The sequence below is a fragment of the Anomaloglossus baeobatrachus genome, chromosome 8 (assembly GCF_048569485.1).
Source record: "Anomaloglossus baeobatrachus isolate aAnoBae1 chromosome 8, aAnoBae1.hap1, whole genome shotgun sequence".
Taxonomy (NCBI): domain Eukaryota; kingdom Metazoa; phylum Chordata; class Amphibia; order Anura; family Aromobatidae; genus Anomaloglossus; species Anomaloglossus baeobatrachus.
This window is the reverse complement of record NC_134360.1, coordinates 99,078,344-99,091,022: the sequence shown is the minus strand read 5'-3', so window position 1 is coordinate 99,091,022 and position 12,679 is coordinate 99,078,344. Positions and strand designations below refer to the sequence as shown.

At 44.9% G+C, this 12,679-nt stretch overlaps 1 protein-coding gene across 2 annotated transcripts in view; it reads right to left on the bottom strand.

The window, feature by feature from the left end:
• Positions 1-12,679, bottom strand: part of MRTFA (myocardin related transcription factor A) — a 286,868-nt gene that overhangs the window by 47,846 nt on the left and 226,343 nt on the right. For both annotated transcript variants that reach the window (XM_075321914.1, XM_075321915.1), the window contains one exon: positions 8,809-8,977. In XM_075321914.1, coding sequence (XP_075178029.1) covers positions 8,809-8,977 — 169 coding nt within the window. The remainder of the gene's footprint in view (positions 1-8,808; positions 8,978-12,679) is intronic.

The following is a 12,679-nucleotide window of genomic DNA, read 5'->3' as shown; positions in this document are numbered from 1 at the left end:
TTTTTTAAAATTATTTCATGAAATTCATGAAATAATTAAAAAAAAAAAAAAAAAAAGCGCTTCCCTATATTTTTGGTTCCCAGCCGGGTACAAATAGGCAGCTGGGGGTTGGGGGCAGCCCGTACCTGCCTGCTGTACCAGGCTAGCATACAAAAATATGGCGAAGCCCACGTCATTTTTTTTGTTTGGGGGGGGCAAAGAAATCCTGCATACAGTCCTGGAAGGAGCATGCTGAGCCTTCTAGTTCTGCAGCTGCGGTCTGCTCTCCTGCATACACTATTGGATGGAGTATGCTGAGCCTTGTAGTTCTGCAGCTGTCTGCTCTTCTGCATACACTAGTGGAGAATGAAGAACACATTGAAGAAGGAAATAACATCAGACCTTTTTTTTTTGTTCACTGATCAAAAACGCAGCAAAATGCAGCAAAAAAACGCACCAAATCGCGGCAAAATGCGTGCGTTTTTTGCCGCTTTTTTTGACATGGGTGCGTTTTTGTGCGGTTTTTGACGCAAAAAACGCACAAAAACGCAGCGTCAAAAAAACGCAGTGTGTGAACCTAGCCTAAGGGTGCGTGCCTACAATCAGTGTTTGCATTGTTTTAGACGCAGCATGCTTCAGCTGTGTCCAAAACGCTGTGTTGTACAGTACAAACATAGTGGACGGGTTTTCTAGAAATCCCATGCCCACTGTGCTTGTTTTTTCCGCAAACACTGACCTGCGGTGCGTCTTTTCAGATCGCAGCATGTCAATTTATTGCTGCAGATTCGCATGCGTCCTCCGTAGGGAGAACACAAGCGAGAGACCGCAGCGCACAGAATCCTGATCGTGGGTACAAGCAGCTGCGGTCTCCTGCAGAGGAGACTTGCAGTGTCCAGGACGCAGTGAGTAGTGATAGTGGACACATACACTAAGAGTTATGTATAATCTTTCTTTATTAAAAAAAAATAAAACATATAATACAGAAAAGAAGAAGAAAAAGAGTTAGATCTTACAGACCAATTTTACAGTCTTATTCCGAAAGAATTTAACTATTCAATTCAGTTATGAATACAATTTTCTCCAAGAAGAGAACAAAATAGTAATACGGTAAACCTGTAAGGCCCTGCTTTATGTGATTTTAACTTTGCTGCTCTCTCCGTCCCCCCCTCATCCATTAATCTATCCACATTAACCCTCTCTCTCCATGAGAGGCAAGATTTTAAACCAATGAGGAAAAGAGAAGGAGTCTGCGACATCAGTCTGGCATGTAGATCCCATATATTGAGCAAAGGAGTGACCCTCTAACCGTAATGCAAGGCATCTTAGAGTATAATAGATAGCCAAGAGAAGAAAGGAGATGAGTAGCGAAAAGCAGCGAAAGTGGGTAAGGGAAGGAAAGGGAAGGGAAGGTCTGAGGGAGAGGAAGTCCGTGGTGCTCCCAGGTGTGGCGGGTTATGTTAATAACTGTGAGCGGGATCGCTAACAGCTCAAGGGCCGAACAGTTCTCGAAACGCTTCAGTATGTTTGAAAAGGATCCAGGGCTGCCAAATTTTTAAGAATCTCTCACTGTCCCCTGTTGCCTCTGCGGACAAGTCCTCCATATAAAATATGGAGGCCAATTCCTGTTGCCACTCTTGTAATGATGGAAGGATTGTCGTCCGCCAGTGTCTAGGGATCACCGAGCGAGCTGCTGTTAGACAAAATCTAAGCAGATCTCCCTTTTGTGTTTTAATAGAGCCAGGCAACATGGACAGCAACGAGATCTGTGGTGATGGTGTTACCAATTCTCCAGTAATTTTGGTGTATGCCTGAAACACCTCCAACCAGAAGGGCTTGATCAGCGGACACTCCAAATTTGTAGCATCGTCCCGGGGGCCCCCCCACACCGCCAACACAACTCTGACACAGAGGGAAAGATCTTATGTAGCTTCACTGGATATTGGTACCATCTGGATAGAATTTTGTAGTTCTTTTCTTTTGCATAGCCAGCTGTGGACATCTTATGGGTAAACAGGTAAGCTTTCTGTTTCTCCTCCTCAGTAAAAGGAGTGCCCAGTTCTGTCTCCCAGTTAGATATGAAATTTGGGTCTGTGTCTGTATCCGGGGCCGCCTGACTCAGTAATTTGTATATGACTGAAATTAAATGAGATGGTGGGGATTTTTGCAAAAACAAACCCTCAAACGGGGTCAGAGAAATATCAGGTATGTGTTTCCAATATCTCAGTCTATTACATACAAAGGAGTATAATTGTCTATACTCAATCCATGACAGCGAACGCGGGGGGTCCAAGCCCTGCATGTCTCCGACAGACATAATATCATTTCCTTTTAAAGCATGATATACCCGAAGATCATCTTCCACCTTCCAGCGCAGAAAGGAGGAACGTGTGAATCCCGGGGAAAATTCCGGGTTGGAGAAAATCGGAATGAGCAGAAGCAGAGGCCCAGTCAAAGAGCCCCTCTGCCTCACCCGATCCCACACTTTAAGCGTGGCCTTGATTAGAAAGTCAGCTGCAGGTAACTTCACCCCCTCGCGTGATTCCAGCCATGGCAGATACCTCGTGGGCACCGGCGCTCCCCCCTGTTCCAACACGACCCATTTTTTATGTGTAGCCGAAAAGTGCCAGTCGAACATATGCAGCAGAAGAGCGGCCTGATGGTATCTACAAAGATCCGGCAATCCAGCCCCTCCCCTACTAATGGATCTGGTTAAGATCTGATATATTACTCTCGCCCTGGAGTGGCCCCATACAAATTTGATTAATGCCGATTTAAGTGTGCGGAAAAAGCTTGCGGGTGGTAAGATAGGAACTGCCTGAAAGACGTACATGAACAGTGGTAACACATCCATTTTAAACGAGTTAATACGTCCGAACCACGAAATAGGTTTTTTGTGGTATGATAGTAGGTCCTTAAGTGTTCGTGTCAACAGGGTCTGATAATTCAGGGAATACAGGAGTGTGAGATCAGCAGGGATCTGTATACCTAAATATGTGATTGCTTTAGGTTGCCACCGAAACGAGAAGTTTTGTTTAGCTAATGACACCTCAGAGGGCTGCAAGGTAATATTCAGAGCTTCCGTTTTTGAATAATTTACTTTAAAGTTGCTCAAATCTCCAAATTTCTCAAACTCCATCAACAAGGAGGGCAGGGTGATGTGAGGCTGAGAAATATAAATCAATAAGTCGTCAGCATACAGGGAGGTCTTATACATCCTACCTTCCACTTGCAGACCGTGCACACAGGGATTCCTCCTTATGGCATTGGCCACATGCTCCATCACCACCACGTATAACAACGGAGAGAGAGGGCACCCTTGTCTCGTACCATTCCTTATAGCAATGGGCCGGGACAACGCTCCATTGGCCTTGATCCGTGCCGAGGGACACGTATACAATGGCAATATTTTTTGTAGAAAGCGGGGGCCCAGGCCAATCTTTTTCAACGCCGTGCGAAGGAAATCCCAGTGTACGCGGTCGAAAGCCTTCTCGGCGTCCACCGACAGAAGGCCCATAGATGTGGAGGAGGAGATTGTATTCGCCATAAGTAATAACGTCTTATTTACATTATCTCTGGCCTCTCTGCCCTGTACAAAGCCGACTTGGTCTGAATTAATAATTTCAGGGAGAAGGGGAGCCAATCTGTTAGCCAGTGTTTTGGAGAACAACTTCACGTCCACGTTTAATAAAGAAATCGGCCTATAATTAGATACCATAGATGGATCCTTCCCCGGTTTTGGTAGTACTGTAATATACGCCTCCAGGGACTGCGCTGCAAATGGGGATGTGTCAGAAACTGCATTGAAGACCTTTGTAAGAAATGGCGTTATTAAGTCTCTAAATGTCTTATAAAATGCTGGGAAAAACCCATCTGGGCCAGGGCTCTTACCTGCTGGAGTATTCTTAATCACCACACCAATCTCCTCTTCTGTAAATTGCTCTTCCAATTGAGAGACCTCCTCATTCCCCAGCGGCGTGGAAGCAGTTTCTGTAACATACTCATCAATTCGCTCTGACAAATTACTCTGCCCCATGTCTGCCAAGCGGCCCCTAATGTTATAGAGGTCTGAATAAAATGTCCGCATTGCCTCCAGAATCTCCTCCGGGTTACTAGTGTCCGAACCACCCTGCCGCTGTAAGCGTGAGATAAACGACGTATTACGGGGATGAAGCAGGCGCGATAGGGGCCTGCCGCATTTGTCTGAGTGTTGGTATAGGAAGCGTTTGTAGTGATTTCGGTATCTGAGGTATTTCTTGTTAAGAAGTGACCTAAGATCTTCTCTACATTTAGTGAGGTCCGCCATGACCCCTGCCGATCTGTGTCTTTTATGTGTAAATTCCAGCCTATGTATCGTGTCGAGTAATTCCTTGACTTGCGAAATCTTCATTCTCTTAATGCGTGCCCCATGTTTTATCAGAACCCCCCTAATCACGCACTTAAATGCTTCCCACTGAAGGGGCAGGGAAGTAGGGTCCGCCGCATGTGCCTCCATAAAAACCCCAATCGATTCCTTGATGTCATTCACACACACACACCGTATCTTTCAAGAGGTTATCATTAAGTTTCCACGTCCACTCGCGCGTCTGGCCGTTAGGAGAGATAGTTAGAAAAATGGGCGCATGATCCGACCAAACAACGCTACCGATCTCTGCAACTGGGCTCCAAGCGAGAGCATGCTGACTTGTCAAAAAGAAATCAATATGACTATATGAGTCGTGTGGGTTTGAGTAGAAGGTATAATCCCTTCCAGATGGGTTTAATATCCGCCACACGTCTACCAGTTGTGACTGGTGCATCTCCTGCTTAAATGACCTTAAGTGAGACAGGGGGATCACGCTTCTGCCAGACTAGGTATCCACTGATGGCTTCAAAGGAAGGTTAAAATCCCCTCCCAAGATTACCACCCCTTCCGAGAATTCTGCCAGCACCCTAAGGAAACTTCGCCCTGCCCTTGACTGTCCCACGTTGAGCGCGTACCATCCTGCCACTGTAAACACTGTATTCGCAATACGCAACTTAATGACAAATCTGCCTTCCGGATCTAGCTTTATGTCTATCATGGAATGTGCTAATGATTTGTGCAGGGCCAATGACACCCCCCTGGACCTGGACTCTGTGTTAGCGCTGTGATACCAGGTCGAGTAGTAAAGGTTTATCATGTTGGGGATACAGCAGACTTTAAAATGAGTTTCTTGGAGAAGAAGAATGTGTACCCTCTGCTTTTGCATGTCGTATAGGATTTGTGCCCGTTTTTGGGGGGTGTTGAACCCTTTAACATTCAGAGAGCCGAATTTTAGTTCTGCCATGATTCCACACCCGGGTCCCAGATCACAAACTGTAGGAGGGAGGGAAGTAGGATGAGTGGCTAAAAGGAATGGGAAGGAGAATGGGATTAGGAAAAGCCAAGGAAGTGTGAAGAAGAATGAGAAATGAAAAAGAACAGGAAGGGAAGAGAGTAAAATACACTGCAAATCAAAAGGGGGAAAAAAAAAAAAAAAGGGGGATTAGGAAAAGATTATATATGAAAGTACTTCAGCACCACAGAAGGGCCAAAGTTGACGTCTAACCAGACGAGTGATTGGGGTAGATCTTTTATATAGCTGCGCCTTGGCCTGCCAAGTGCAACAACCCCAGAAAAGAAACGGACTGAACACGGAGGGGAACTCCCCCCGACCCAGTATACACCACCTGAGCAACTTATGTCATCCATCATAACTTTATAATTTTATATTCTGCCCACACTTTCAGTTAACCCTGCGGCTACGAGTGTAGCCCCCACAGGGACGAACCAGCCCCTCAAACGGAGCTAGACGTCCCCGAAGGGGCCACGACCCAGGCCATTGCCTCCAAAGAGGGAACCGCCCCCAACATATTTCAATTAAGCAACACAAAAACAAATACTTTTTTTTTTCCTTCTTTTTTTCCCCTTTCCTCCCCCCATTATGCATCTCAAACTACTGCAGGAAAAATTTATCCATAGTTCTCAGGCAAAATTGAGTATCAAATTTTTCCCTTTCATCTCAATTACCACATCTCAGCCACGATCTTCAGGGGCATCTTGCAGATTTCCCCTCCTCGCCCGGGCCGCCACAGGATGCACATCTCCAGGTCCCCCCGGAGGCAAGCACGGCCATCCCGTGATAGTCACCTCTGGGATATGTAGGGCCGCTGCTAATGCCGGGATACCCCCAGGGTGACTCAAGACGTGCATCCTGCCCGCCCGCCGGACCCTAAGGCGGAAAGAGAACCCCCATGTGTAGGGGATGTTTCGTTGACGTAGAGAATCCAGGAGCGGCCTCAATGCCCTCCTTTTCTGTAAAGTCCACCTGGATAAGTCCGGCAGGAGTTGGATCCTCTGTCCCTGGTGGCGTACGTTCTCTGCCGAGCGGGCCCGCATCATGATGGCATCCTTCAGCTGGTATCTGTGGACCTTGCAAATAACATCCCTGGGTCGGTCCGGGTCCAAGGACCGAGGGCCCAGAGCTCTGTGTGATCTATCTAGTTCCAAAGGTGAGTCCAAGGGAACTTGCAGCAAAGCATTAAAGATATGGCGAAGGGATTTATCAAGGTCGACAGATTCAATCGATTCCGGCAGGCCGCGGACCCTTATATTGTTGCGCCTATTACGATTTTCAATATCATTAATATGATTGGCTAAATATTGGAAGTGTGCCGTGTGAGAGGCCAGGGCAGAGTCCTGCTCGGTTACTTTAATTGATAGAGATTGTGTTGCAGATTCAATAGACCCCACTCTCTCCCCCATCTGCTGGACTTCGTCTCTCAGGCCTGAGAGCTCTGATCTGTAGGAGCTTTCCAATCTGTCTATATATGGACTCCATGTCAGCTTTCGTTGGGATATTTCTAATATGGGAGCTAAGGCCCTCTAGCACCCTCCACATCTGGAGCATGGACTGGTGTGCAGGGTGACCCCCTCCTTCACTGATGTTAATAAGCTCAGCAGCTTATGCAGCAATTTCTGATCTTGCAGCTGTGGCATGCAATCCTGCAGGGATGCTCTCCCCATAAGACACAGTCCCAGCAGCTCCAAGGGGCACAGGGGGAACACACAGCTCCAAGCCTGCAACAGCTCCATGGCTGGGAAACACCACCTCCCCCTCCTCCATTAGCCAAACCTCCAAGCCTGATGTAGTGAGCACTCCTGCTGGATGGGAGGTAAGAGGGATTCCTCACAGCCGAGGGCCTCCCGCTTTCACTGTCCTTTCCTCCTGGTCCTGCACAGGGGGATGCCACATAGGTATAATCTGTGGTCGCTACTGCTGCACCACCAGCGCACGTGGGTGCAGCGCCATCTTGTCCTCCCACCGCAGGAGCCGCGCTGGCCTGTTCCCCACTAACCTGCTTCTGTTCCCTGTCGCCGCCGGACTCTGCCGCCTGCCTCTCCACGCCGCTTGCAACCTGTAAATCTTCAGCAGCCGCTACCGCCGCACTCAGCGAGCGGCCGCTTCTTGTGTGCATTGCTGTGTCAGCCATCTTGCGCCCAGTAGCTTCCTGAGCCGGGTCCTGCATGTAGCTCCGTATATAGCGAGTAGGGGTCCCCGATGGATTAAATGTGGTCTGGGGGCTTCCTCTCCCCTTCTTCTTGCCCATTCGCTGCCTGAAGCCAGATAAAAGAGACGCTGTTGCAGTGTATCCCTAGGTCAGGGCAGGAGCAGATTCCCAAGGCTTCTTTATCCCTCCATGCCCAGGCCACGCCCCATCACTGTCATACACTAAGAGTTAAAGTGAAATGTTCTAAAAATATCAGCTTTTCAGTCAAGACCTTCTCGATAAAGAACACATTTTTCTGTGACATATTCGCAATTACAGCAAGATATCTGCCTAAAGTTGCATAAAAAAAAATATTTCCCAGAGGGCTGGTCCAAATATAAACATTGAACCCGGTTCATCACAGCTTTTACGCTAGAATTGCAGTGTAAAAGCTTTGAAACAGAACAAAATTTAGGCACAACTTGGAGTTGTGCCTAAATTCTTTAACTTTTGGCATTCTCATGGCAGTTTCTTGAATCTCCAACAAAATGGGCAGAGTTAGAGTGGGATGGGGCCAGACACCAAAACTCAACTTATCAGCTACGGAGTTCCCTATGCCAGATATCTCACTCCAGTACCTGACTGAAATGAGATATCTCCCATAGTGCATGGAGGCGCATGCCACTCGTCAGGCGCCCTAAATTCATGAAGAGGCGTACACCAGTTCATAAATAAGGAGTGTCTGACTCCACCATGCCCCTTTGGGCCCTTAGTCTCTATGCACTGGAAATCTTTTTAACTGTCACAGAAGCAGTATTGTTACTTAATTAACATTTATTTTATCTACACACTTCCTCTTTAACAAAAAAACAGTAGTCATATCCATTAGTTTTAATAGAATTTATACTTCCCATTTTAAAGAACAGATAACAGACAGGTCTTTTAAAGATCTTTCCTGTGCTAGATCGTCCCATTAGACGAAATTCTGTGTGGGCAGCCAGTCAGTGCAAAGGACAGAAGGGAGCTAGAGAAAAGGTACAGCAACTATTTTAATCCCATAATTTGTATCCTCTTTCACACCGTAAATAGATCTCTGGATTTAATACAAAGTAGGGAACCACGAGGATGGGCTGCTGCATTTTATGATCACATAAATCTTGCAATGTGTGAACAATTTTTTTTTATTTTATTTGTTATTCATCTGTTTTGCCATTTTGTATACTTTATTTTATTGCGACTACTAACTGCACAAGAGATCTTTTGTACTACTGTAGATGAGGTGGCAGGAGATTTCAGAGTATGCCAATATGCAAAATTAACGATACTTAACATTTACTGTACCTTCATGTCATCCAAATTGCTTGGCAGAGGACCTGTTTTTGTTGCAGTAATTGGCATAATGTTGTTCTGCTTAAATCCCATAGGGGCACAATGAGTTGAGATGCTGACTGTAGGTAAAGTGCGCACCGCAGTGGCAGTAACAGACGTGGCCTGTTGGTCATGCAGTGGCCTACAAAGAGGAGGGAGAAAGTACAATAAGGTTAGACAAAACTAGTATAGACCAACCTTAGCTTTCATTCCAGAGTACACAATTTTTTAACAAAATTCTTTTTAACTCCGTTATTATAGGACATATTCGATCACAATATATGATAATCCCTTCAGAACCTATCACGAATATTTACTTCATAGATGGTGTCCTTCTATTTGACATTGGCTTGCACAGCTCACCTGCATCATAATGCTGATCTGATTGGCCGCCTTGTGCCTCTTACAGCCGAGAGTGTATAGACGATCCACCAGTGGCTGTGAACCAATTAAGTCCTACTGTCAATATCTGACAGGGAAATTTAACGCACTGTCAGGGAGTGTGTCCCATTGGCAGTCCCACGACGTGATCGAGCAGAGCTGATGGGTTGTCATGACAAATGGGGGTTCAGATGATAACCCCCGTCTCTGTGAAGATTAACTTCCTTTGAACGCCAGCTGCCGTTTATAGGAAATCATAATTTCTGATGCCCTGCTCTGTATAGCACAAGGGATCGGCTGATCGCAGCTTCAAGTCCCTTAAGGAAACTAGTAATTACAATCGTTAATTTTTTTTTTTTTTTTTTAAAAATATGAACAAATAAACACGTTCAAATCACCCCTCTGTTGCCCCATTGAAAACAATAAAAAATGCATAGTTGGTATTGCTGTGTTCAGAAATGTCCGATATATCAAAATATAAAATAAATTAAACGGATTGATCAACAGCGTAACTTAAAAAAAAATCAAAAAGCCACAATTACTTTTTTTGGCTGTAGCAACATTGCAATAAAATACATTACGAGGCGATCAAAACATCACATCTAGTCAAAAAATGCTAATCAGTAAAAACATCAGTTTAGGGCGTATAAAGTCATCACTTATTATTATTTATTATTATAGCGCCATTTATTCCATGGTGCTTTACTTGTGAAAAGGGGTACACATAATAGGGACAAGTACAATAATCAAACAAAACAGGGCACAGACTGGTACAGGAGGAGAGAGGACGCTGCCCGCGAGGGCTCACAGTCTACAAGGATGTGCGAGAGTACAGTAGGTGAGGGTAGAGATGGTCATGTGGCGCTATAGCAGACTGAGGGTTACTGCAGGTTGTAGGGTTGTCGGAAGAAGTGGGTCTTCAGGGTCCTTTTGAAGCTTATCAAGGTAGGAGAGAGTCTGATATGTTGTGGCAGAGCATTCCAGAGTATGGGGCGAAAATCTTGGATGTGATGGTGGGAAGAGGAGATAAGAGGGGAGTAGAGAAGGAGATCTTGTGAGGATCGAAGATTACGTACCGGGAGACTAGGTCACAGATGTAGGAAGGAGACAGGTTGTGGATGGCTTTGTAGGATATGGTTAGCATTTGGAACTGCAGTCGTTGAGCAATGGGAAGCCAGTGAAAGGATTGGCAGAGGGGAGAGGTCGGGGAGAGTAGCGGGGGGGGGGGGGGGTCAGGTGGATTAGTCGGGCAGCATAGTTTAGAATAGAATGTAGGGGTACGAGACTGTTAGAAGGGAGGCAGGAGGTTGCAATAGTCTAGTTGAGAGACAATAAGGGCATGCACTAGTTTTTTTGCTGCTTTTTGGGAAAGGAATGTACGAATCCGGGAGATATTTTTGAGTTGGAGGCGGCAGGAGGTGAAGAGACCTTGAATGTGTGGCTTGAAAGAGAGATCAGAGTCTAGAGTTACCTCCAGGCAGCGAGCACATGGGACTGGGGAAAGTGAGCAGCCATTGACATTGATGGATAGGTTGGTTGGAAGCATTGAGTGAGGAGGAGGAAAGATAATGAATTCGGTTTTGTCCGAAAACCCGAAAAAAGAACACTACAGTTCCTGGAAAATAGCGCCAAAAGTGTTTTTGCTGTTTTTTCTACAAACTTCAGATTTTTTTTTACTACTTAAACTGAAAGAAAACTATCCATGTTTGGCATCTACATATTGACCTGGAGAATCATAATGCCAGACTAGTTTTACTATATAGTGAACATGGTGAATAAAAAAACATATGTGGAATTGCACTTTTTTTTTTTTGCTATTTCAACGCACTTGGATTTTTTTTTCCCCAATCTTCCAGTATATGGTAAAATTAATGGTTTAATTCAAAAGTACAACTGGTCCTGCAAGAAAACAAGCCCTCATACAGCTATATTGACGTAAAAATAAAAATGTTATGACTTTAGGAAAAAGGAAAGGAAAAAAACAAAAGCACAAAAAAAGAAAATCACCGGGTGGTTAAGGAACTTTTGTCATCTCTACATATCATTACACCATATACAATACTGCATATAAGATTTATGTTTATCAATATTTTCTTTTTATTTATATAAAAAGCTGATGAAACACTCCCAGTAGTCAGATTACAGTGATGTGCCACTTACTGGGTTGTGTGTCAGTATTTTATCAGCAGGACATTATCACTACAGGACTAGGTGTTTCTGCCTCCTAGTCAAATGCTCTGTGTTACCACACCCCTACCACTGATTAGGAGCTGTAAGTGTAAACAGAAAGCTGCCAATCAGTGGTGTGGGCGGGGTTATACAGGGCTCAGCATTCAGAGAACTAAATCTGTAGAAGAAAAAACTGGAATATATCAAAATGGAAGAATGCAGCCCGACAAGTGACACACTGCTGGAATAAGGGTCTCTGTCCCCACCTCATGCAGCTGTAAGAATATAGAGGAAAAACCTGCTGACAGACTCTCTTTAAGGAAGTTCACTTTTATTTATGTGTTTTACTTCATAAATTGCATGCACAAAAGAAATATAATAATTTGCTTTATTGTAAATAAAGCTTTTTTTCCGTGAATAAGAGATTTGCAATTTACAGTTTATGTTGACAGACCACCCAACCTTGCCCCTCCTGTCACAGTCTGGCAATCCCGATACATTGCATCTCAGGAGCTTCTATGACATCCCATTTTAATAAACAGGCATTTATCTGAGATTGGTCCCTACTATAAGAGTCTATGTGTTCATGATGAGTTTTTACAGCGATTTTGGAAAACTGAGGTTAAAAAGTGCAAATGCTTCACGTGAATATACCCTAATGTTTTGCAGGGTGCCCGTTTGAATTTTTGCCCATTCATTCAGAAAATTATTTGTGAAGTCACACAATGATATTGGACAATAACATTTGGCTTGCAATCTTCATTTCATCCAAACGTTTGATGGGATTGTGGTTAATGCGCTGTGTGACGTGTTACACCAAGATCACCCTACCTTGCCTTTATGGACTCTGCTATGTGCAATGGGGCAGAGTAATGCTGAAACAAAAAAGGACCTTCCCCTAAATGCTGCCACTCAATTGGAAGCATATAATGGTCCAAATACTTTTGCATGCTAAAGTATTAACCTTTCCCATCACAGAAAATAGGAAGCCTAGGTGAACCCTATAACATTATCCCTGCACAACATTTTATAGCTTGCACAATGCAGTCAGGCATCTAACATTATCCTGGTACTCGCCAAACCCAGATTCATCTATCAGATTGCCGATAGAGAAGCGTGATTCACGACTCCAAACACCACGTGTCCACTGCTCTAAAGTCCAGTGGTGGCATACTACGCCCTCCGATGCTGGGGATGTAAGGCTTCCCTGTAGATGCTCAGCCACTTAAGGCTCACAAGGTATAGTTTTTGTGCTAATATTAATGTCAGAGGACCTCTGGAGTTATTGAGTCAG